Raw genomic sequence first — 26,751 nt, 5'->3', positions numbered from 1 at the left:
GGGGACGCCACACGCATCCACTAGCAAAACAGGCATTAGAGACAGCCCATCAATCCAGATGCTCCTGGTTTGTCTAACTCCAGGATGATAGTGACCCATGTAAGCTGGAGAAGTAGATTTGACTTGTTGCTTAATAAAAATACAAACGGTCTGGGTGCAAACCTGCTCCTACTGAGGTCTGTCAAGATGAGATTTCACTCAATCTCCAGTCCTGAATTTCACTCAGGACTCCAACGAGGTACTGATTGAAGTGGGGTGATGAAGGTGAGGCCAACAGAGAGGGTGGGAGAGCAGGATTTGAGGGGAGCAACGTGTCCACACCAATCGGCAGCCATGAGACAGGCACAAAGAGGGAAAGCCGGATGGTTACACTGCGACAACATCAACACAGCTAAAGGAAGTATTTACCTGGACTCAGTTACCATGAGGTGCCATTGGAATTAAGAGCCAACACGTCTATGCAAGGGTGAGGTGCTATGTGGATGATAAGCGCAGCCAGCACTGTTTAATGAGGGACATAAACCACCAGGCTTCAGGGGGCAAGCCAGCCACGTTGGAGGGAGAAGTGGAGGGGAGATGCTGTGGGCAGACAGGTGCTTTCTGGTTTTCCCATGAGGAAACATGCTGGCAAAAAACATGGTTGGATTTGCTGTTTGTCTACCCATGTGGTGCCATGGCAGTGCACCAAGGACCACTGCTACTGTCTCCACGTGGTGCTTCTACAGCAAACCAACCTTCTTCCTCCATCTCTTGCATCCCGCTGCCGAGGCTGGATCTGCTGGGACAATGTCTCTGAACATTTCCCCGCCCTGCCCCATACATGCTGGCAGGGCTCCATGAGCAGCAGTGGGACAACAGTGAGTCCCGTGGGCGACTGGGCAGTCTACACCAGGTGGCCCATCTCACCATCACCGCAAGCACCTTAGGGGCATCTCCAGATCTTCACAGCCCAACAGTTTTTGCCTGGGAAACTGCAACTGGCAGTAAAACAGGGCAATTAGCCCTAATCATCCTGAATTGTCATGTGTCCTCCTCCATCCCTGCTTTTCTGCCACTCCTTCCCCCAGAACTTTTCTCTCTCATTAATCGAAACAGAAACTTTCTGTCACCACTGATTGCACCGTCCAATATCAGCTGCCTGGAAGGATAAAAATAAAAGCTGGAAAGAGTGTGCCTTTGGTACAAACAAATAGGTGCCAGAGAAGGTAATCTAATTATGCAGTGATTGAATTAAGTGCAAGAAACTGCTTTATGCCCACAAAATATCTGCCCTGGATTGATTTGAGGCATGGTCCCTGTTTGGCCAAGTGATGAGGTTTGGCTGGGAGTGCTGGGGAGCAGCTCCCGCCTGGCGTCATTGGGATTGTTGTGGATACCTGGGCCCATCCCTGCTTTTCTTTGTGAATTTGGCTGCTGGCAGAGGGAGGCCAGCATTAAAATGCTCTTGTTGTCTACTACAAAATTGCTGTGCAAGAAAAAAAGGAACTTTAGAGAAGATGAGCCTTGTGGCTGAGCTGTGTCCTTCCACTACCATACCTCCTGTGGGATTAAATGGGACAAAGTGGAGCAGTTAGAGGGGACAAAAAGGAAAAGCTCATTGTGGACGTGTTACTTGAAAGTGGCTTTTACGCCACTTTTTTTTTTTTTTATGAGGAGTTTATATGGGAGGGTAGGAAATACGGATTTACAGCTGAAACAGGGCTTCAGGCAGGGCCCTGGAGCCAAGCGCCCTGATGAAAGTGCTGCAGCCCGAGCACATCTCTAATTAGGATGAATTTCCCCACTGCTGGAGTTAATGCATTATATATTGAAACCATTTGTGTTCATTTGTAGCAAATAATTACTTTAAAACGTTATCATTCATTTGGGTTATTTGACTTCTCTATTAATCGTATAAATAATTGTTTAAAAGACTGTGTTTGGGTCAGTGAAAGTCATCAATATTACTCCGTTATTGGTTGATAAACGCGGCAGAGGTGGTGGCTGACCTGTTGGCACCACCGCAGACCCAGCCTGAGCCCTCCATCTCCAGGGGCTTCCCGCCACCACCCCTTAGTGATGCAGGACACGTGGCACATCGATGCTGAAAATCACCTTCTGCCTCAAACTTCGTGTTTCTCTCTTAATTGTTAGGAAACACTCTGATTTCGATGTAAAGCTGCACCCATGTCCTTTCTTGCTTCCCCTTGCTGTAAATTTTCTGTCCCGTGGCACCTAAAAGAAAAAGCAATCTTCTTAATCACACCACTTGATAACACAAACAGAGGTACAAGGTAAAAGGCGACAGGGCAATAAGCTCCTCCATTGTCTGCCCTTCAATCGGGCTTGATAAATGGAGATTTTGCCAGGAGATTTTTCATGCATTAGCATTAAAAGAGGAGCAAGGCTATTTTCTTTCCTTGCGAGGCGAGAAAAAAAGAGCTGTGCTTTCAGCTTCAGCAGCATTAGTCTTTATTTCAAGGGGGGAAATTAAATAAATGAATCTGAAAGTGGGAAGGAGGGAAAAGCCTTCAGTATAGAATTTTAAAAAATTACTATTGGGCCTCTCCACATCTTCCTGATGTTATCAGCCGAGTCCAGAAAGCATTAGGGAAACACATGGACCCTCTAAGCATCCCACTGGCCGTCCTGGCCAGACGCAGGGGTAGCAGCTCCCTCTTGCTGATGCTCCAACCTGGCAGGCTGCCAAAATTTTTTAAAGGTAACCCGTCAATTAGCTGATTCTCTCAGAAGAATTTATTCCGGCTAAATCCAAAGGGAGAACTTAAAAGCTCTCTGTGTTTAATTTGATCAAGGCTTTAATAACATCTGGCTGGATTAGTATGCGGGTGCCGCTGCGCTCCCAGGAACGGGGCTGGAAACGGCCTCCCTGCATGCCGTGTTCGCTGTGCTTGAGTGATTTCCCCACTATGTTGGCACCATTGGCAGTAAAAAGGATGTTGCAGGGTTTTTGTGGCACAGGGCTGCTCCTGCAGGCACCCACCCTGTGGGAGGTGGGGGTCCCACTGGCACTAAATCCCCCACCACCCATCCATGGAGCAGCTGACCCTGGCAGAGCTACCATCGTGACCTGGGGGAGAAGGCGCTCTGCTGGGTGACTGGATGGGTCTGGGGGGCCAGGAAGGTGATGGGGCAGGGGTCTCAGCCCCTCTTGCCATCCCAGTGGGTCACCTTTCTGTGGTGGGGCATCTCCTTGGAAGGCATCACAGCATCTGGCACCAGAGAGGGTTTTTGTCTCCGCTTAAATCACGAGAAGATGATTTAAGGGACTGAAAGCTTCAAGCCAGGACTTTTAACCGAAAAAGATGCATTGATTTTCTGTAGCTGATGGAATAAAAGAATTACCGTGGTGCAAAAAAAAAAAAAAAAGAAAAAAATGAAAGCTCTGTTCAAAAAGCCCCCTTGGCACGTGCTGTGCATCAGTGGGGCTGGTGCTCCCAGGAGCTGCAGAGGATCCTCCTGCAGCCCCAGCCCGCACAGCCTGGGTTGGGGTTTGGGTGCCCTGCAGTGGGAGCAGGCAGAGCCCAACAACCCAGACGGACGCAGGGCAATGCTGGGGGAGTATGTTCTCCCCCCATGCCACTGGGAGACACCCAGGCAGGTGGGCAGAGTTTGGGCATTGCACCTGGCTGCAGCCCAGCAAGGGGGGAGGCATTACCTCCGCTCTCCAGGAAGAACGAGATTTCCTTGCTGGCTTTTCTACAGTGCCTCAGACGTTTTAATCTCCCACCCCACACATGCCCCACCAGGGTTATTATCTCCATCTTGCAGATGAAGGATGGAGGGGACCACACAGGCTCCCTCTCCCTCCAGGTCCCTCCTTTTTGGAGGTACAGAGTCTCGGCCCCACTCTGGGCTTTGGGTACCATCCCTGCAAAAGGGGTACGAGTGCCAGTGGGATGAGGACGGGGAAGCAGCAAGCAGGGGTTTCTCTTGTCCTCAAGAAGTTTCCAGCCACTGGCAGGGAAGTGCTGGGAGGCTTTGCTCTCCCTGCTACTGACACTGCTTTGCTGGGTATGAATAATTGAGCTCCCCTTCGCCCGTGCCCTAATCGCCCGGCCACGGAGTCAATTGCTCGCTTTCTCGCTCGCTTTTCCTGATGAATATTTCATACCTCCCCGGGGCAGCAGCGCAGCCAGGGCAGCCTGCGTGGCTGAGGCTTGTTGGGATTTAGGGGAGCACCCACCAGCTGTGGGGAGAGGATGGGAAAGGGCAGCACATTACACAGAAAATGCCTCGAAATGTGTCACCAAGTCATCCCCAGCGCTCACAGCTGGTCTGCGTTGATGGCCGTGTCTCCCAGAGAACGGGCAAAAAGGCAGGAGAGCTGTGGCCAGTAGGAAAAGCAAATTGGGGTCGCTTTTGGGATCAGTGGGCATCCTGACCTTTCTCAATGCAGGATTTGGGCGATCCCCGGGGGAAGCAGCTGCCCATGCTGGTGGCAGCTTCTCACCCTGACACCCCCCTCCCTGGCACTGTGCTTTACCATAAGTGCCCCAGAACCCCCCCTCCAAGAAACCACCCACCCAGTGACAGTGAGGACCTGGCAGCATTTCTCCAGCTCTCTGTGAAGGCACTTGTTAATTCTCTATTTCTTCCTTAATTACGCAAAAGCAACGACCGTTCTATCATCGCTTTACAACGCCGCAGCTTAAATCCACTATTAAGGCAGGAGCGTTACGATTCAGACATTTTAATTAACATGAATGATCTCACCTTTGTCCGCAGCATCTTTTTACATGTTATTATATCAAGTAATTGTTAAACTACTCACTGCTTTAGAGAGGTCTGTGCTTTCATTAAAACGTCCTGCTTGTTCTGAGCCGGCAGATTACCCATATTTTTAAGCCTAGTATTTTCAGGTGATTTCAGTTAAATCAATCTGCAAGAAACCAGATGAATTATTTAAAGCGCTGATGGTCTCAAGCTAGGAAATGGGGTTTGGTCAATGTTTCTCTAAATTTTAGGAGCTTCAAGGTGCTCCCAGACTTGGCTGGAAAAATCAACTCCCTATTGACCAAAGCTATCAAAAGAAAGAACTGAATTGTTTAAATTCATCTGAAAACTTTCCACACTTCTGGGGGGGGAAAAAAAGCATTCATTAATTTTTCACATCCCCTTTCTTGCTTCCTCTCTAACCAGAAAAAAAGGTTAAGAAAGAAATCAGGGGCTCTTCCCTCAGGAGAGAAAAGCCCTTCCAAGTTTTTAGAAATATTGCCCATGTTTTTTTGATGTGAAATTTCATTGAAAATGGAGAGGAGGAGAGGGAAATAAAAAAAAGTAGAACAAACAAACAAACAAAAAAAAACAGCCCAGGAATCCTTTCAGGGTACACTCTGACATGGGTGAAATTGCTGCTTCTGACCAATTTTGACCACTTGAAAATGTCAGTTCTTCTCTCAAACCAGGGAAAATTGAAATAATTTTTTGTAAGATACTAGGACTAGCTAAAGCATTTTGCCTGCACCCAGCCCTCAGCCCTGAAGGCCAGCAGCGATCTCACTTCACTGCTAAAACATGGACTGGGGGGCTGCAAGAGGCTCAGTTCTCCTCCCAAGGGCATCTCCAGTTCCTGCCTCCTGGGTTTGGAGAGTGATGGGGTGAGAGCAAGATGTAGATGTAAATGTGAGATGAGACTTTTGCCTCGGCTCAACATGGACCAAAGCACTGGGAAAACCCTGAACTGTGATCTGAACAACCGAAGACCTCTTCCTCCTGCCTGAGAAGCAGGAGAGGAGCTGAATTAGGACAGACGAGGGAGGAAATCCCACCCCTGCTGCCCTTCCCCACCAACACTGGCAGCATCACATGTCCCCAACCCACAGCAAGTTGCATTTGAAAAAAAAAAAGGCTGTGGCATGTAAAAGGTTTGGTGGTGGCTCACTGCTCTGTTATCACTGGAGAAGAAACACCTGAAGGCCCTAATGGCCCTGCTCAGCCTCACCTGGGACCCGCACCCACCCAGGGGCTCTGGAGCCCTATTGCAGCTCAGCCCTGGTCCAGCAGTGCTGATCTGAGCCCTGTTACATCTCTCCAGCCCTTGTTTCCTTTTGCTCCCAGCTGCTGGACTCTGGTGGGACTCCAGACCTGGCCCATGATTCACTGTGTGAAGGTGTTGATGGACCCAGGCACCAGCCCCTGTAGGCCTTAGCTCCCAGCTTGTCTTGCTGCTCCCCAACGGTAAGTTGTTGTTCTTTGGATGGTGGTGAAGGTGAAGCTGTGTGCTTAACCACGTTGTTATGTGAGACACGAATGTGGAAAGAAGAGCTGGAAGGCACTGTGGGTTAAGGGACTGTCTTAATTTTTGCCATATGTTTGACTGACCCACGTGTGTGCCTTTTCCAGGGCTGGGGTGGGTTTGCTGTAGTGTGACCCCTCCTGTTGCAGAGATGCTTTTGAGTCATGTGAACTGTGTGGGATAAGGGCTGTTGTGTTGTCCTGTCTCCCAGAAGAGCCTCTGCTACTGCTGGGCTGTGAGCCACATCTGTGGCTCTCAAACCCACCCCTAGAGGAGGGGAGGGGGGACCAGCTCTGACCTGTAGCCCTGTGGACCTGCCACCCAGGCATGGGGCTCAGCGAGGCTCCTCTGCTGGCACAGGCAGCTCGGTGCAGCGGTGATGAGAGCTGTGGTTAACTGGGTTAATTATATTCATGTTGCTAGGAACACTGTGAATTATGTTAATAGCAGCATCTGGGGAAATTACATCTTCATTAATTGGTCCTGATAGCTTTTTGGCAGATGCGAGATGTTTTTGACTTTAACATGCAGGACAAAATTTATTGTAATCAGCGCATGCAGTAAATGCACAAATAGCATTACCTTGCCTGGCTAATTAACTCTCCAAAGAGGAAGAGATGGGAAAGACCTGCTTGGCCATCTCTTCCTTTCTCTCTTGCCCCAGCCAGGGCAGGCTTGTTTACTACTAGTCGTGCTCTGGTGTTTCTTCTAACAGAATTATAAACATTATTTTGAAGTTAAAAACAGCAACAACACGGCTGGCAGCCATGGGGCTGGGAAGGCTTCCAATGGCATGTGTTGTACACTGGGGTTGACCTTGTTGCTCTCTGGCCTTGATCTGCCCTTAAGGCTTCTCCTCGTGGATGTAACTTGGTGGCAATAGGGTCTGTTCACATGTTTAGAGTCAAGTACGTTGGTGATTTGGAGGCCTTTGATCCCATGGTCACCCTAGCTGCACGGGGCTTGCCCAGGCTGGGTTGTCCCCGGGGGACTGTCGATGGGTGGAAGATGGAGCTGGTGGGGTACCAGAAGGAAACAGAGGTGGCTAAAGTGGTGATGATCTATGTGCAGTGTGCGGCATCGATCTCTGCAATTCTTTAGCTTTCAATCAAGGTAGCGGCAAACAAGGAATTAAACCACATTTCAATGAACTATTGCCATGTAGCAGAAAGCTCTGCCTTTAACCATGGCGGAGACCCTAATCTCTTTGGATAAAAACCCGAAGCTCTGAGCGAATGCAGAGTGCGGGGCGGAGGTAATGCATTGCCTCCCCGGGGAAAAAGAGGCTAAAGCTCAGGCGAGGCATCGAGCTCCTCTTAAGTTATGAGGCTGTTTGTCTGGGGATGGCAATAAGTTGTGTTATGGCCCCACTTGCTCTGCCTTCTTTTTACGCAACCTCATTTTTCATTGTAATGGTGCTTTTTCAGCCGGCTTTGTTAGGGCTGCTGCTAATTGGACTGGATTCAGGTGTTGTACCAGGGCACAGGACAAGGCTGGTGCTCGTTAAATAGGAAGGGTGAGTTTTGCTGCCCGGTGCTTTGAATGGGCATTGTCCAGACTTTGGGGAGTAGGAGAACGGGGCATGGTGGGGGGGTGAGAGACGAATTTAGAAACAAGTTTAACCCTTTGGCTGCCATGGAAGCTCAGAGGTACCCTCCCTGTGGCAGTGATGGGGCAGAGAGTGGCTCCACATCAGTCAAATAACCCCTATGGAGATGAAAACTCTTTTTGTGAGCAGCCTTTCTGACCTGGAAAGATGCAGGCCCATGTCTTTTGCTGGAAAGTTGGGTTTAAAAGTTCTTTGGTGCTTGAAGTGTCAGCTTCAGACCTTCATGAAGTGGTTTTTGTGGGTCATCACAAGGAATCAGAACTCGTTGCTGAGACAATTTCACCAGAGCTTTGGAAGGAGCAAAGTTTGTGCCCTCAAAACCTAGAGCTATATTTTACTGAGAAACTGTATCCCGTGCTTAGTGGGGACCTAGACATGTCTTTTTTCCATCATACTGCCCCTGTAAATAGGTAAGCAATAATGCAAGGACCAGAACAGCTGTAATGCATGTGAGATTTGGTTGCCAGGCAATGCTTCTGGCTTGTGGGACACCCTTTTACCAGCTGCAGGGCTCCCCAGGTCCCTCAGCACAGGGATCCTGGAAGGTCAGAGAGCTCATGGGTTTCTGCTTGTGTTCCCAGGGCTTCTGGGAGACTTTCACAAAAAGCTGTGGGATCAGAACTCCTTCTCCCAAGAGACAGAAAAGCATGGTGAAGAAGAGCTACGCTGCTTTTCCTCACCCATTCAGATGAACCAAGTGGTAAAACCTGCCCAACCATTTGCAAAGGTCTTTCCCCATCAGCCACTGTTGTAGTAACAACAGAAATGTCAGGAAACTCCCCCAGAGAGGAAGCCTGCCCACGCCATGCGTCTAAATAGTTCGTATTTGTAGCCAAGAAACACAGCAAGGAGCTTACTCGTTGGCAAAAGGACTAATATGTAGCATTGCCTTTATTTTAAAGGGCAATTAGCACTGTGGAAGGATTCTCTTCCTCTTCAATATGCCACAGTTGTTAGTTAAAACTTCAGTTTATGGTTAACGCTATATCATAACATATGTCACAGCTCTGCGACTGAGTTGCTCTGTGGCATCAAGCAAACGGTGCCAGAGCAGAAGTCCCAAAAGATCCAAACGTGGGGGGGGAATATTGCTGTGAAATAAAATGGTACCCAGTGAAACGCAGTGGGGAGGTTTTCAGTGAAAGACTATGACTCTGGAAGATGTAACTATTTGGGGTTTTTCCCTTCCTGTTCTCTTGAGAAGTGGGACTTCTTCCTTTGGGTATGGTTTTCCTTGCAGACAAACAAAGTGCAAATCCCTAGAATTGCGATGTCAGACAGTCCAGGAGAGATGAACCAGGCTGGACCATGAACCACCCTGTAAACCTGGATTTGAGGGAGGGAAGACCCAGGGCTTCCATCAGGCTGGTGGAATGGCCTGTGTGTGTGGGGGGAGATGAACACGCTGGCCCAGCCCACTGCTTGGACTGGCCCCTGGGCTAGAGAACAGCTTTAACTTCACCACCGAGCCGTGCAGTGGCAATCTCTTATTGACAGTCAGCTAAAGCAGAGATGGCAAGCGTGATGCCACTGTGACCACCCTGGTGATGGCTGCAGGCCACAGTCTCAACTGTTGCCATGCCCATTGCTGACAGTGAGTGGGAAATACTCTTTCTTAGTGGGGAAAGAAAGTTTCCTCCTAGTGATTGTGGAGGGTTGGGTGCTGGGTTCCTGCTTCTCGTCGAGCCAGGCTGTCACTGGAGAGGTCAGAAATCATTTATTTTTAACGCTATGAATATGTAGAAACTTGTCTGAGCTTCTTCACGCAGTGGCCATGAATTTAGAAACAGTGTCAGAAATCACAGCATTCGGTATCCTGCGAAACGGGTCAGAGCTATAAATTCCCCTTATTGGTGTGCAAGCCATTTGCCATACGTGATTTTCTGGATTTGTGGTCATTTCTCTCTCTCCCCCTGTGTGCCGAGTGTATGACTGAGATTTTATATTGCGCCTCTGAGACACAAAGTCCTTCTGGTGCTTTTGCCTGGCATCTTAAACAGCCTCGCTCGCTCCCTTCCCTGTCCCCTTTGCTAATGGCTTCTGGCCACAGCCTGGCCCTTAAATCACGGGCTGCACCTGGGCTGGCATAAACCGTGACTCTCCCCAGACAGGGTGTTTGTTCAGAGGGGAGAGCGATGCGCCTCCGAACACGCGCCGTTCAGCCCTGTCGGAAAGGCTGCTCCCACGCCGAGCCTGAGACGGGTCCCCGACACAGGCACCAAAGCCCCTGCCTGTGGGGACAAGTCCTGTGAAAACCTCCGAAACCCTCAGGGAGCCTTTTCAAGGACAGCCCTTCTGGATACAAAGGGAGGAAACGTTCAGCGTAGATATCGTGTGGGTCGTGTTAAAATCGTCTCTGCGTTGGGAGGAAAGATTAAGCGAAGTTCACATTTTGGGGACTGGAAGGTGACGTTGCCACCCTCCTCCTCCACTTTACTGCCTGCATCCCTTCAAGACATAAAAGCTTTTTTATTGCAAGACTATTTTTGCTCAGTGAATTAAAATGAAGAATTTGCAGCCCCTCCTCCCCAGTGCAAGTGCTCCCAGCAGCAGCCATCCCTGACTGGTCCCAGCCTGGGAGAGGAGACAAGTGCAGCAGCAGGACGGGAACGGGTTGTCACTAAAGCCCAGCTCTGCCGAGATGTGCCCATGCATCGAGATGGGGCTGCCATATGCTACAGACCTGCTCCCTCGGAGCCTGGTGAATCACTTAAAGGCAGCAGATAGGATTAAGATGTTTCTCAACTGATTTTTAATCCTTTTGGCACAGCAGTGCCAACACACAAACGTGACCTGGGCCAACGGGACTGTTTATTAAATTCTGGTCTTGTCACAGTGGTGCAACCCCGTTGAGACGGTTTGGTGAATTAATATAAAACAAGAAAAGTGGATTTTCTCAGATGCTGCCGAGAATCGTACCTTGCCTGCAGGTTGCTGCTGAAAACGATACTTAGGTGTCATCAGGGTCTGAGCCCAATTATGAGGGTAGAGCACGACATTTGAAACTGCTCACTTCTGGGTCAAAGACATCTGATACAGCCCCTACTATTAGCTCATGGTTTCTTTCAAAGCCGAGGTCTCCGGCAAACTACGCTTTTTTGGGTCTTTCCCTCCCAGCGCCAGCCGGTAGCTGAAGTAACTGCACACAAAAGGGCCCATCAGGGTAAGGTTTCTGTGCTTGTTAAATGTGACCCTTCAAGCCTTTTCAATTTAATCCTTTTCCAAGTGTATTAGGCTGTGGGGCTCATTTTTTTTGTGGGGGTGGTGGTGTTTTAAATGGCAAGGTTTCCTGGATTTCTAACCTGTTGGCGCATATCTAGAGCACTTGCTGCCCCATCAGGGCCCTGCCAACCCACAACCTATATAAAAGCAGAGAGAAAGCACCTTGGCCGTCATGATTTTTCAGTTATAAATTGCTGGAAAGTGGTATTTGTGAAAACAGCGCCAGCTTCATGTATTTAGCAAGGAATATGCACCAGCGAAAGGTAATATTAGGAAATGGCTGGTGGTGTAAGGTTATGAATGTGGAAACAGGTTAATGATAGCAACTGGTTTGTAGGTGCTAGTAGACATGAGCAAACATAAGTTTTGAAGGCAAAGGCTTCACAGGAGTTGTCCCGGAAGAACCCTTCCAAGGCTATTGCAAATGCCATTCTCTGTTGCTACTGCTGACAGAAATCGTAGGAGGCAAGAGCATCCCAAAAGATCTCGGCAGCTTTCTTTCCAGTTTTTTTGGGGGTTTTTTTTTGGTTTTTTTTTTTTTTTTCAAGCCTCTGTGAACAGCTTCAGTGCCAACTCACCCTCTTCTCTATATGTCCAAGTTCCATAACCTTTTAATCAAAGGACAACCCAGCCTTCAAAAACAAATCCAAGGACTACTATACTTTGAAGAAAGGATGGTCTTGTACAGCAACCACTTACAACCAGAAGAAAAAAGTCATTAAATTTTTATTGTTATGGTAAAGAGTTGGACAGAGGCTAGAAAGTCGTAACTGCTTTGTTTTGTTCCTTAGAGATAGGGAACTGTGTTCATCTGGCTTTAAATAATAACAGTAACTTCCCGATGGCCTTTTGTCTCCCAGCTTCGAGTGTTTCTGAACCAGGTGAAGGCTGCTCTCTTGCCAAGGGCTTTTGTCTCACCCCCTCCTAGAGCTTTGTGACAAAACTTAGGCTATTTTGTGGAAGGAAGTAGATGCAGCAGTGAGTGCAGTACTTCTTGGCTGAGGTTTATTTGAACTTACTCTCTCTAAAGTGGTCAGCTGATCACTTATTGACTATTTTACTTTAAATGTGGTCAAGGGCTGCAGTCCACAGTAAGTCAGTTTACCTTCTCCCACTCTTAGCCCCCCTCTGCTCTGCTCTGCAACCACCTCCTGAGCCTATCGTCAAGCCATCCTTGTTTCACTAGTGATGCTACCCTGCACCTTCCCAGCCCTGGGAAGGGCAATGATGAAGGACAGCAGAGAAATGCTTTTTCAGCCCTCCAGCCACTGACCAGCTTTGGCAGTGGAAGGGAGTGAGCAAGTGCAGGGTTCAGTGCCTCTGGATATGCCTCCTAGGGACTTAAATTGCCCACCCTGAGAGAGTGGAGCTATAGGACGAAGGGTAAGAGTTTTAAACAGAAAGAGGGGAGATTTAGATGAGATATTAGGAAGAAATCCTTTACTGTGAGGGTGGTGAGGCACTGGAACAGGTTGCTTGGGGAAGTTGTGGATGCCCCATCCCTGGAATTGTTTAAGGCCAGGCTGTATGGGGCTTTGAGCAACCTGCTCTAGTGGGAGGTGTCCCTGCCCATGGCAGGGGGATTGGAACTCGATGATCTTTAAGGTCCCTTCCAACCGAAACCATTCTATGATTTTATGGATTTTTCTGCTGGGATGAGCCAGGACCTCTTGAGAAGGTGTAAACTGCAACCTCCTGTGTGCCTGTGGGGATGAATCAAGTCTGTTACTTGAATGTAGAAACAGATCAAACACGTCTGTAAGTCTGCTTCTCAATTCTGACCCCAGCTGTGAAGCATTCAGTCCTGCAGCGTCTCCTCAATATGGCCAAGCCACATTCATTCCTAGCGACAGCTGCTTGTGGGATTTACTGTTGGGGCAAGAGATGCCTTGAGACCAGAGCTGGTTTGCCTGGTTCCTGGAGCAGTGAGGGTGCTCAGGCTGAAGCTGTCAGTCAGTACAGTTATGCTGCTCGAGTTTAAAATAAATGAAATTAAAAAAAAAAAAAAAAAAGAAAACCAAACCAAGAAACCCCTGCAAGAACATGACACCCCCCTTTCTGGCAGGTTAGGTCTAGCAGACTTACTCCAGGAGGAACCACAGCCCCACAGCCTGTGCTGTCGCCCCCTGAAATGCAGAGCCTGCTTGTTTCTGCACAGCTGTCCCCAGCCCATGCTCAGAGCTGTAGAACATTTTAAAGATCCCATCCACACAATGAGGTGGGATTATAACTGTGTGTGCTCTGTTCCATTCGTAACACCAAGGAGCGCTCCGACTAAACACACCTTTCTCTTCCCAGCCATCAGTAATCAGTTATTCTTCTTTCAGCTCAACTTCAACCTGCCACTTAACCATTAACTGCGTCTGTACCTAAAAATTACCTGAAATGAAACATTCAATTATTACTGAGCTTAAACACCCAGAACAAGGCTGCCATTTGATTCCTTTATTTCAGAAATGATAAAGCACTCTGGCACTAAACTCTTGTTCTCTCCAACAGCAGCCGAGCCACTAACCTGATGACACGCGGATTAACCAAACAGTCCAGCAAATCATTGGTAGAAAGGGCTGTTTGTGAGGCATTTGGGCTGCTGTCTGCATCCATTTGATGTGCGGGTGTTTCATGGTCATTATCCATTACCAATCGCTTCCCGGTGCAGTGTAATTTTCCCAAATGTCCTCCTTCGTTTTCATGGAGAAGATCTCCACCATCACTTTCCATTGCAGCCGCACCCATCAAGCTTGTTTCTTGAGACCGTGGTAAAACTTGAATGAGGTGAGGCCCAAAAGGTATTTCCTGTGACTTTTCTGCTTCAAATGCTGAAAAGCCTGATTCACGGGTTAGTAACCTGCAGCCCTCTGGTTCGCAGTCACCTTCCCTTCTCTTCCTCTTGCACGAGGCGCTTGTCCTTGGCTCTGCAGTCGTGCTGCTGGGATGTGCCTGCTCTGACAGGCTTGCCTTTTGACATCTGAAATATGCAGACACTGCTCCATTCAGGTACTGAAGATTGATTTCATGGGATGTTGCCTCAACCTAAGAAAACACCCAGGATGCACTCAATTAAAAGGAGATATGTTTCCGTTCAGTGTTGCACGATCATCTCCCATGAATTACTTTTGCTACATGAAGGGAAGGAATTTAAAATTCTTTTTCTTAGGCAGCAGAAAGGCTCAGTGGGAGCTAAACAAAATGTCAGTAATTCTCTGTTATCACTGCTATAATGGGAACAAGAGAGGGCTTACCTCTGTGGGATTCAGCCAGAGATCTCCATCACCAGGGTTTTCTGCTGATTTTATGGCACACACCAGCATTCGAGTTATTGCTTCTTCTACACGGGCTTCATGATCTGCATCCTGCCTCGAGGGAACAGAACATGTTTGAAGACAGGTCAGCACTTGGTCTCTGCAGAAATGTGGAAGTTCTTGGGAAGAACTAAATGGACGGCCTTTGTTTGAAAGCCATACTCGTGTATTTGAAGTCAGAGAAAGGCTTCAGACTCCTGATGCTCCTACACGTGCGTACGGCCCCCACATGAGTAACAGCACAGGCTTTGGTGTGACTGCTCATCTGAATAAGGATTTGCAAAAAATAGACTCTAGTGTGCAGATATAATCTTTTTCCTTACTAGTGTTCTGTTAATTAAATCTGGTGCTTGAAATGACAATGCAGTGTTAGCATTTAATTAATATATGCATTTTTATAGCTCTTTAGGACTTGAAGGACCATGAAAGTACATAGCAAATTCTATCTATCTAAGTATTATGTCCAATTTAAGTAAAACACACAGGATGTTACAGCAAGGAGCAGCTATCTGGGGGCTACAGAGGCACGAAAGTGAGTCTTAAGGAAACATTTTATCATGTAACAGTAGCTGACGTACTGCTGCAATTTTAAACATCGGCAGAAGGAAAACCACGTTTCCTCTGAAAGCTTTCCTGCAAAAGTAAACACTAAGTTAGTAACTGGTTCTTTGTTTTGGGCCTTCACTTTCTGCATCATCCCCTCATGCAGCTGGGTACTTGCTAGTTTAGGATAACAGACCAAAACTTTCTAGGATCTTCCTACTTTCCTACCTAACTGAATTTCTTGTATGTGGAAGGAGACAATAAGACTGCAAACAAGATGGGTGGTATAGTTATTTCAATGGCAAGCACCTAGGAGTGGATACATAAATTTGCTTTCATTGTGATGCTTAAACATACAAGCTTTGGAAGAAAGATGTAACCTTTTCAACCCACAGCCCTCAACTGCCTAATTGTGGCTTTGGGGAACATGTCAAGCAAACCATGAGCATTGAAGGCAGTAAATCATCCTGGAACCCTGAGCAGAATTTGGGATAGAAGCAGGGGGAAGTGCTCTTAGCATTTTGTGCCCTTGGATGTTTGGTTTATCAATGGCCTTGTATAACAAGCTCCCAAAACCACAGAGTTTGGTATCTATGTGTGGAAATTATTTAAGATGTTGCACTCTTGGTGTTCATCCTGGTCTGCTGAATAACAGGGTAGTACTGATTGCATGAGAGTATGTTAGGAAGCAAGGAATGCCTTGAGTAGCTCACATCCAGCTGAAAACAAATTAAACTTCTACTCTAAAGTCTTGCCAATATAATTAATGGTTTCACGAGGACTATAAATGTTGGCATGATTCACATCTGTCAATATGAAAGCAGCTGGTAACAGCTGCAAGCAAGAACTGCATGGTTTGGTAATGGAAATATTCTCAGTATTGTCTTTTATCACCCATGTCAGAATTTATGTTTATAGACGGATTGCCCAACACCTACCAGTGCTGCCATCAGGGGTTATATTTTCCCTGATGGTAGGGATAATTTCTGTAAGGAACTTTCACGTGGGTTGCAATAGCAACACTTGTTTATGGCAGCTTTTGGTATCTGGGGAGACGCAGTGTGTGTGCCATTCATCAGCAAGATCCAGCAAACACTCCTCTGCTCAGGATGATGCCATACACCACTACCCGCTCTCACTGCCACCAAACAGGATCTTGGTGACTTCTGCAAGACCTTTATGACCAGAAAGGCCCTGAAGTTTAGCTCCACTACTTTTTTTTTTTTTTTTTTTTTCCCTTGCAGCACATAAGAACAGCTAGAAATGCTGTAACTAACACCACCCAGCCACCTGGGAGTTACCAGCCTAGAACAACTGGTCCAGTCCTGATCTGCTCTTCCAGAGGGGGACAATTTGTGAGGCGTAGCTTAGGGTACAAGTGTGTGTGTGTGTGTTGACATCAGGGTCTTTCCAAGCATGGGGCACACAGCCAGTTCCTCTGAATTACCTCAAAGGCTGCTCAAACGTAAGGCAGGCTTAAATGGTGCTTTCTCTGGCACTGGACACAGCCTGACCCTACTTAGGGCTACATAAGAACTCCGTATGGGCTGTTGGCCTGTTGTCCTTTCTAAATACACAGTCTCATCTGGAAAATTTCTCCATGAGGAAAACACCCAAGTGAGTTCCTCTGCTCTGCAAGTGCTTGGTTTGATGTTGCTATAAGAAACGTGTCGTGTAGTCTTTCAACAGCAGTTGAACGCATGTGTTCATTCCCCTGCAGATTTCCAGTCTAACAAAGGTTTAAAAAATAAAAAAAAAAAATAAAAAAAGCAATAAGTATTTTAGTGAGGCAGCTTTCACAGGCCATTTCAAAGGGTCTTTTTTATATTAAGCCAGGATTAACGATAAAGTAATTTGAATCAGAAAACCTTCTGAAGCATTGAGATGATATCCCTGGAACCATCCCATACACACTGGTTAACACGAGCAAGAAAAATCAAAGCCTGGGGAAAAGAAAATTAATTAAGTACTTGAGAAAATCCAACTCCAGGCAAATCAAAACTATCACAGAGAAACGAAAATTCAAAAATCCTCTGCCACCCCCTTCCTATCACATTAATCTGATTTAAATTCTAATTTCGCTTTGCATGTAAGCATGTGCTTGAGGTGAAGCTGCTGTTTTGTTGTCCCCTATTCAACACAAAGCCAGCTGTAGTCCATAAGAAATCGGACATGAAAAGTTTAGCTTGTGTTTAATTGTTTACCTGACTGAGGTAAACTTGCATGTGATTTCTGCTGAATTGTGGCTTCACATCTGGAACCTCGGAAGGTTCTTCAGGAAAAACTGTATCCATAGGGGCTCCTCCCTCACCAGCCTCTGAACACAGCATGCCCAATAGGGCTAAAGCTGGCAGGCAAGGGACAAAATGCTTCAGCTCGATCCTTACAAGAGCTCCTGCTCAATGCAGCTAAGTAGGAAACACAGCTTGAGTGGCATCGTTTTTCTGCTCAGGTCATACTCTTTTCATTGTTTTCTTGCTAGAGGTACTTCTTTTTTCTCCTCCCGCTTTCTCTAGCAAAAACCTTGAATTGGATGTTGTGCTAGTGGCAAAGCACAGCTGCGTTTCAGTGGTGGCTGACAAACGATGCTGGCAGAACAGGCGGGTCTGCAAAGTTTTCTGGGATCCTCAGGATGAAAGGTGCTATATAAATGTAAGCACCATTGAAACTGCTCAAAAGTGTCTCATGAGGTCATAATCTGGGACAGAATTATTTGTGTCAGCTTTCCTACTCTGCTTATAATATATGCAAACATGGAAGTGCTACATCACCATGACGTGGGAAGGAAGAAAATACCAGTTCAATCCAAGAGTTTATGCTGACAGTGATGGGGTCAACGGATTCCACATAGTGCCACCAGTGCCTTGGAACAAGCAGGACCTGGAATCAGAGACATGGCATTAGGGAAATAGCAGAGGCTTGAGGAACGATAAGGTGTTTTAATTAAGGTGATGTCGGGTGCAGAGACAGAACGAGGCAAGGAATAGAGGTGGATGGTGATCTTTCTCTTTCTTGTAAAGAGCCTTTTCTCAAGACTTAAATGCCCACTCTCTCCTCCCACTGTATCAGTGTTATCATATAAGAAGTAGACGTGACCCAGAACTACCTCTCATCCAAACTTCTCCTCTTGTGAAGCAGGATTGTAACCATAGAGATGTTCCAGGTAAGCAAGGTCTGGCTGTACAAAGCCAGTGTGGCTGGTGTAGGGGTAGGGCAGGGCTTTGGAGAAAGTCTCAGCCAAGCAAGAACTCTTCTGTAGACTCTCCAACTGAGCAGACTTCTCAGTTCTTTTAGAAGGACTGCCAGCTGGCTTCCCCAAAAAGCAGGTATCCGAATGCTCATCGAGGTGATTAACAACATGTAGCTTTAATTCTGGTAAACACTCACCAGTATTAAACTTGTCACTTTTAGTAGATAGGCTTTTAAAAGAAGGTGTCCCAGAAATCGTGACAATCTAGTTTAGATCAGAGCTTTGCAACTATATCAGGATGATAGCTGTGACATAAAATTGATTCTAACCCATAGCTTTTATGGTACGAAGACATTAATGTTGTTTTGATGATATAGTACAAGCTTTACAGATTACTGAACATTAGATTAACATAGAGCTATCAAGAAAAGCATAAAAGATGGGTTTTGACAGGGAATAAAAATGGTCAGAGATGGATAAAAATATACACTTCAGAATGGAGAAAGTGAAGCAATGATCTGTATCTGAATTGCAGACAATTCTTTTTCTAGGTAGACACAAATTACTTAAAAGAATCTTCTGCTACCTAGATAGCCCTGTGCTTCATTATATCAAAACACGGATAATGAGGAAATGTCTGTGTAGGAAACAATGACTGAGGCCCTAGTCCTGCAAACACTTACTTACGCGACAGTCAGAGCAGAGTCATTTTTGGGCCACAGGACAAAATGTTCTCCACAGGTTTCAATTTAAATCAAACAAAAAAAAGCATTGGCTCTCTATGGGTCAAAACCGTTGGAAATTGTACTTTAATCCAGTACAGCACACGAACCAGAAGGAAGTCAGTCTGTGGAGGGCCGTTATTTAAAAAATATCACCAATTAGTTGTTCCTGACATCTAAAAGTGTACGAAACCCTACATGAACTGAAGCCAAAACATGTTTTCTACACGGAACAAATTTCAGAGCGGTGCTTTTATCATAGAAACCTACACTTTGAAAAATCAACGAAAATTAAACGAAAAGCGCAGTTGCGTTAGCTGCAATGGGTTTATCTGTGAGCAAGTGTTCCCCCATGTTTCACTGACAGCAGACTCGTACAAAAACCCGCTCATCTGCTCTACAGGGGATCTTATGTTGCACTCTGTTAAAGAATCTGGGTGCCATCAAAATGAGAGGGCATAATGATGAAGCCTGGAAAATTTTGGTGTACAGCAGAAGGCAGCATAGTTTTTGGAGTAAGTAGCTGTTTCTAACAACGGGGTCCTTACTGTGAGACCTGCGTAGCAAGAGTGAGCTCGCAACGTGCTGGAGAAGTGGATGAAGACACTTGGGATTTGGGGTATGGTGCAGGGGGAGCATGTAGCAAGGGAACAAAAGCAAGCAGCAAATTAAGAGCAGTGTGTAAAAGCTTCAGTAAGAGGGGCTGCCTGGGAAAACCGAGATGGAAATTAGGAATGGAAAGTGCTGGCTCAACATGACTCATATGCGAAGTGAGGAGAGAAATCGCTTTGGAAAGAGGAGGTACAGCTAGGAGGAAAATACAAATCCCCCCAACTAGTCCAGTCTTTTCAAATCAAAGAGGACGAACTTGGTCTTTGGAGAGACAAATCAGATTGTACTTGCCGGCAGGGTAAGGGTAATAACTGCAAAGCTGGGTATTTCTGCTCCTGGCACTGTTTGCTGATGCAATTTATAGAGGAGTGACAGAGCCGTGATTCAGAGGCAAAACAGGTACCAAAAAGATACCCGCTATCCCTCTTTATTTTTGGGCAAGCTTATGCTTGTTAAAGTAAGGATTTATGGCAGCAAGAACACTGAAATGATCAAAAAGCAAAAGGAATAAACTTTTATGAAGAAATGTGAAAAAAGTAATTAAAAACAAAAAATACAGCTGTCAAGGGAGCAGCAGAACTAACAGAAGGCAAAAAAGTAATCCAGCAAAGAGCAGTAGGATTCTTCTACCTTTACAAACCAGTATTCTTCTAAGTTTGCAAACTAGAAGCAAAAAAAAAAAACCACAACAGAACCAAAACAAAAACTCACCACCACCCCCAACAATCAATTCCACAATAAAATAAATCAGACTACCATATGTTTATGAGTATGGGACACAGATTTAGCTACATTTGAAAATATATTTCAATAGGAAATGTGAAAGGAAACCACAGTGAAATAACACACGCACACAAATGCAACAAACGTTTTACAGGGAAAACGTAAAGTGCAAAAGCAAGACAGAACTATTCCAAGCTAAGAGATAATTTTGTATTAGCCTGCTTTATACAGAATATATCTAGCTTTGTGGGCTGGGAAGATACTGATCTAAACACCAACCAATCAGATAATTTTAATATTTAGGCTAGTGATAGGCAAATATAGCAGATGAAGTCAAAGTAGGACAGAAATCCCAGAAAAGATAAAATGAATTTCTGGTCTGTAACGGGAGGAAAGAAACCAAGAGAACAGTTGGGAGAGCAAGCGGAGCAATGCTGAAGGCTTGTACAGCACAGAGAACAGAACAGGTTTAAATTCTCAATGGACGTGATTAACTTGATACAGTGCAAAGGTAGGGCAAAGGTGGAATTGCTTCAAAAAGAGAGCATACCCTGAAGTAAAATATTATACCAAGAATTTCCTGCTCATTAGTAAAAGATACCTGGGTAAATGCGCAAGACAAGGAAGCACCAAAGAACACCAGTGTCATGGGAAGAAAAAGATGGGGGGCTGTGGGGGGAGCCAAGCAAATCCCAGAGCTGCTTGCAACCCTGGCAATGAAAAATAAAATAAAATAAATAAATGCACAGTCAACTCTGTGGGAGCACCGTGCGAGTGCTGCCATCCCAGCCTGTGCCCTGTCCCAGCGGTGCCTGGCTGCCCTGGTAATAGGAAGGTGCTTCTTACCCTGCTTCCCTCCCAAGCTGGTGTCTTCCCACCTGCTGGAACAGAGTCCCCAAGGAAACTGACAGCAGAAACACAGACGGCCTGGGGAGAAGCTCTGTGAATGGGAAGGGAATGGGGCTGTCACCATGCCGTGTCCCTAGGGACCCAGGCGAGGGACTGAGGGAAGCTCAGGGAAGAGGTGGAAAAGTAGAGTTAGGAGCTGGTGGTGTCTTTCATCTTTGGTTTGCTCAACTTATTGGGCACTCATGGGGTTCTCCATGTGTCCTGCAGGCTGAATGGTGTTTTCATCACCGATTCTAGTGTAAATTCAGCTCCTGGAATTTTCTGCCTCTTCTGTGATGGAGACGATAGTTGTGGGGACTAGAAGTTGAGCTGGGCTGTTTGCCTTCTCTGTGGGGTGACTTGGGTCCAACTCTATGGTCTCCCACATGAAAATTCGTTCTCCCTTCCCCAAAACAGAATTATCAACCACCTACTACGCATAATGTTGCAGACATCTCTGAATTCTCCTTTACTAAAATCACTACAACTCTTCTCCAACAAAAGCAATTTTTTTCACTGCAACTCCTTTTAAAAAGTATTTCATATGCTTTGAGCTGGAACGTTTTATTGCCTTTTAAAAAGTTTGAATTACTGCATTTCCTGACTTATGACAACGCTGTCTGACGCTGTCTGTTCTGCTCTTCCCCACTTTAAGCCCAATCTGAAGTTTTCAACCCTGTTCTTTAAAGGTGGCACAAAGGGAAATCCCTCCCTGACTTTGTGAAGGTTTCTGCTTGCTCAGGGTTGGGTCAAAAGTCAGAGATCTGCCCGTGCTCCTGTGGCTGCCCAGCAGGATCCCATGGTGTGTTAGATACTGCAGCAGGAGAACAGAAAGAGAAAACCTTGCAGCTATACATAGGAACTTAGTGATAACTCTACTTGTGGACACAGACCAAGTTCAAGATGTGTTTCTTTAGACTTTCAGAAGGCAGGCAAGAAAAGCAGGGGAGGAGAGCTTCTGAGGAGCAGACAACAGTGAGAGACAGGAAGCAATAATGTTGATCATTTTTAAATCACTCTTCCCATGCTGTGACAATATTTTTCAAGGCTAGAAGGGAGCATCCTTCTCAGATTTGATGTGCTTCTGAGACTAGCACAGTGAGGCCTTTCCTCGCATCTCTGCTGTTTAGAGCTGTTCTGCAGCTCCTCTGGCTCCAGGTTGCACCTGGGACTTGGGGCTAGGAAGCAGGACCCGCTGTGTGCTGCCTGTAACAGCACTGGTCTTGGTGTTCACTGCCCCTGCTGTCTGGGGCGGTGTGAGAGAGAATGGCATTGCTGGTGGGAGCCCAGCACACAAGGCGCTTGCTCTCTGTTAGGAGGGTGGATGTGTGGAGCCTCATGTGTCTGCCTTCAGACAAGCTGAGATGTGCGTTCCAGTTCTTTTTAGCATTGTCTAGCTATATGGCTACGGATTAAGAGGAAGATGGATTAAGAGCAATTACAATAGTGAGCAGGAAGGAAGCAAGAAGCTGGTGAGAAGTGGGGCAGAATGAGGAGAGAATGATCAATGATTTTGTATTTCTATAGCATCTCAGTTTTTTGTAGCCTTTTTCAGGTGGGATTCATGTCTATTTTTAATCATCAAAAAAGTTAAGCATCTATATGCGTAGGCTCCTTTTATAGCCTGCGCTGGAGGACAAGATGGGATGAATGTTCCTGCAGAACTTTAATTGTGTAAGACAGGGAGATGAATTGTCTTGCAGGGATGCCAGGTTCTTCCCACTGATGGCAGCCAGGACATCTGGATGGGGTTTAAGTTGAGGGTAGCAGATCTTACCCTCACTCTCTCAACACTTGTCCCAGAGTGTGGGGTGGAAAATACCAAAACAGACTTTTTTTTGCGACATTTGCAATCTTTCAAGCAGTATTTGTAAATTTGTTAAAATAATCAAGGTATTACTACAAACATTGCAGAATTTATGAACAAACAAACCAAAATACTAATGCTTTGGGTGAAAACTCCCTAGTTCAGTGAGCACAAATCCTGCTCCATACTTACCACTCAGACTTGCAACCCTGACATAGGTGACCGGGTCCAAATATTTATAAGGAGCCCCTTTATTTGTGTGATACAACCTGAGCTTGTAACTTTATGGATATAGCAATGTACCTCTGCAAACCACAAAACCACTCAGCTGCCTATTTAAATAAGTTAGATATCTAAATTTTATCATAATTTGTATCAAGAACAGATCACTAACGTATAACCAGAAGCTGAATTAAGACCTCTGTGGAAACTCAGCCCACAGCCACCGGTCAAGTACAGGATGAAACCTTATAAAACCTATTCACTGGACAATACAGTGAAAGGGCACAAAGGATGCAATCAAAGTACACATTGTGCATTGGTACAACGTTATTAAGAGGGAATTCTGCTTGAAAGCCTTAAATGGGTGTAGAAAAATGACCTGTGGCAAACAGCGACCAGAAGGTGGCATTAGACATTAGTTTTTGATATTCAAAGCTGCACTCACCCTACATGCAGTTGCTCTCCTGAATACCTAAGAACACCTTTGTCTTTATTTTTCATCCCTTTACTGTCACAGTATCTAATCCAAAATGTTCTGCATACCCTCTGGGAAGGAGTGGAGATGCTAGGTATTGTCACCAAAAAAAGCTGGCTGCAAATTCTGCAGTTATTCTATGAATTCTACACGAAAACCACTGCTAAGCACGTATCAAGATTGTTATTATTTAGGGATCCTCTGCCATGTTAACAAAGGATTCCTTCCAGGTCACTCCTTTCCTCTCCTCTATCAAAGGGCAGCTGTCCCCAGCCACCTGCCCCATAAGCTTCTGGAGGAGTCGCTGGGAAGCACCACCCGAAAGGCGCTGATAAAATGGATGAAGGCAATACCTCACTGCTCTGTCATTGCCTCTACGCTACTTTCTGCCCAGAAATCCAAACAGTATCTCCTTCATGGCAATGCAGACAACTTGTATTACAGCTGGCTCAAGATCTTTATTCCTAGCATGATTAATTTGTAATTGCTTTAAGCCTAATTAAAATTAAGATCATATTAAAGGTTCACTACCATACTTGATCATTCCAAAGGAGATTATAAATTGAAATAGTGTTGGGGATCATGGATAATGAAATGCTGAATGAGTGTGGCATTTTTATCAATAGTAAAATTTGTTCTTTGTCCTTTAAATTATTGAACACTGCACCTTACAAAGTGCAGAGTGCGAAACTAATCATCTGCTTTAGGAGTACGGCTAGGAGCTAATGTACTGCAAACAAGGAAGGCTGATCACAGATATTCCCCATTTGCAACTGTACCAGCAGAAGAGCATACTCTTCCCAGTTGACAGACATCATCCTCTTGTTGGAAACTACCATCCTGCTCCAGTCCGCCATCTCACCAGTTCTCAGGAGCGCTCCTTACTCTGCCTCCTCAAAATTACCTAGATTAGCAAAAAATCCATTTTTTAAATTGTTGAAGGCAGCTGGGTTTTCCAGCTAGGGACAAGGGAGCACTCACAGGAGTCGCTGAGCTGGCAGGTCAAAAGAGGTGACCACGTCTGGCAGGAAAATGGTGAAAAGGCTCTAGAAGGGGCAACTGCACTGTCTTAAGCAGTCGGAGCAAGGAACATCACAAAACTCCTTTGAAAAGGCCCGACAGTTTGAGATGCGCAGAAGTGCTTTACAAGGACACGCGCTGCTGAACAAATGAAAAAGGGTAATTCAGACTCCAAATACAGAACATGTTGATTAAATAAAGAAGGATGCTATTTATGGCAGGAGACTAGGAATTAAGAGTCCTGAACCCTACTCCCATACTGCTGCCAACTGCCTGTCTGCAAGGCAGGCACTTATAACTGAACTTTCTCAGCAAAAGAGGGTTAATAACATCCTCACATCCTCATAAAGCACCATGAAACCGCTGGATACTGCACGCTCTAAATGCAAGTATCATCATTACAATTCTCTGCTATTAAAGCAACAAGTTGGGCCAATGTTCCCTGGTGAAGGTTATTCTCTATGAAAATATGAGTTCTTTTGCTGGCTCTACACGCTCATTAATCAAATACATTTTATGGAACATACTGGTTTCAGAGTAGACAGGTTGGATTACTGTTCAAGAAAGTGTTAAAGCAGACAAATTGGAGGTGATTGCAAGAACTGTGATGGAATTGCAAGAACAGCCGATTGAACTAACTCTCCAAATGTTTGCAGGTTTTGTACAAAAAGGGCTAGTAAAGTAACTGTGAGCAAAGAAAATTCCCGTGCTGAGAGAAATATTTTAAGCCTGAGTGCAGAGTGTAAGGGGAATGAAGTACCACAGTCAGTTTGTTAAGATTTCCTAGCCCTAATTAGCCAGTTAAATAATTTACTAGAATCTTCAAACTAACGCAAAGCTCGCATGCGAAGGGTACCTGTCCTGGGCTGAGTGTAACCACATGGGCTGTTGTGTTCCTAAACTCAGGAAAGCGTTTCAGATCAGGGTTGGTAACGTTGACTTTGCTGAATATGCTGGATTCCTCATAAGGGATCCTGGTGGGATAAAGGAAACTGGTGTCACCAGGTGGGAAGAGGTGCCATCTCTTCCTGAAAATAGAGAGAAGATAAAAATGTATTCAGTGCATGTCAGTTACAGCAAAGAACTAAAGGCAGTAGCAAGGTTTTCAATAAAACATAAATCTGCCTCACTGTGTGAATCTCCTACGCAGTGAGAACACAGGCAGTGCTTACAGGCTGTCTCCTAAAAGTGTTTTTAAAATACTCCACTTCTTAATTTTTTAACTGAAAAGACTTACAGCTTCTCACCAAATATTTTTAAAAGGCAGATAAAACAAAATTAAAAAAAAAAAAAAGCTCTCCCATCTGGTTCCTCCTTCCTCCTTTTTACAGAGCAACACGCAGCATTTACAGATGCTCAGAACATTAAAAATCGCTCTATAAACCAGGGGAAACAGTTTTGTTAGAGACAATGTACTTTCATTCACTGAATGAATAGCTGCTGTACTCATGTTTGTTTTAAAAGGAGGGATTGTGTGTTTAGAATGGTAACAATAAAAGGGTATGGATGCAATCTTCTGTTTCCTATCAGCACCTACAGTACTTACTTGGCTCTTAGTCATAAAACCCTCACTCTTAGTAAAACCCACACTGATGCTCCTATGTCACAGCTAAGCCGATGGCATAAGTAAAAACTAGAGAGTTCCATAGATGCAAACATCCTGAAACATCTGTATTTTTCGGTGTTATGAGTACCACATGATGAAAATGTGGCTTGTGTGGGCCCCTGGGTTTAAGAACTCACTGGCGTGACTAAATGCTCAGATGGAGCAGGACAGGATCATTCTGCTCATGAGGGGACCCATGTTCCAGGTTGCTCTCTATGCGCCCAAAGAAGTGGGTCAACACACCGCAGTGCAGCACCAAGACATGGAACTTGTCCTCAGGAGCTAATGTATCCATTTCACTTACATAGACTAGATCAAAGTCAGAAAAAAGAATATGCCAGAACTGGTGGTGCCGGTTTTATGGGTACTATAAATGAAATATCTTAGCAGGTACATATGTTATTTAGAAATAAGAGTTTTATATGGCAGTACTTTAGGTGATGGAAGTAACCAGAAAGGAATACACAAAGGGAGAATTTATTACATTAAAAGGTGCCAGACAATCAGTACTTCAGTGACCCATGCACTAAGCAATGGAAAAGTAAAGGCAGTACTTTACAGCACAGTTGGAC

The 26,751-nt window shown here is 45.6% G+C and overlaps 1 protein-coding gene across 1 annotated transcript in view; it reads right to left on the bottom strand.

The window, feature by feature from the left end:
* Positions 1 to 13,500: 13,500 nt before the first annotated feature.
* The window catches only part of HSPBAP1 (HSPB1 associated protein 1), a 36,995-nt gene continuing 23,744 nt past the window's right edge, over positions 13,501 to 26,751 (bottom strand). Inside the window, exons 5-8 of the mRNA XM_074145504.1 lie at positions 25,430 to 25,601; positions 17,711 to 17,794; positions 14,312 to 14,422; positions 13,501 to 14,102 (exon numbers count right to left, since the gene is read on the bottom strand). Of these exons, the coding sequence (XP_074001605.1) occupies positions 13,545 to 14,102; positions 14,312 to 14,422; positions 17,711 to 17,794; positions 25,430 to 25,601 (925 nt within the window). The 3' untranslated portion in view covers positions 13,501 to 13,544. The remainder of the gene's footprint in view (positions 14,103 to 14,311; positions 14,423 to 17,710; positions 17,795 to 25,429; positions 25,602 to 26,751) is intronic.

Source organism: Numenius arquata, chromosome 3 (genome assembly GCF_964106895.1).
Source record: "Numenius arquata chromosome 3, bNumArq3.hap1.1, whole genome shotgun sequence".
Lineage (NCBI taxonomy): Eukaryota > Metazoa > Chordata > Aves > Charadriiformes > Scolopacidae > Numenius > Numenius arquata.
This window is presented reverse-complemented; position numbering and strand designations above follow the sequence as displayed.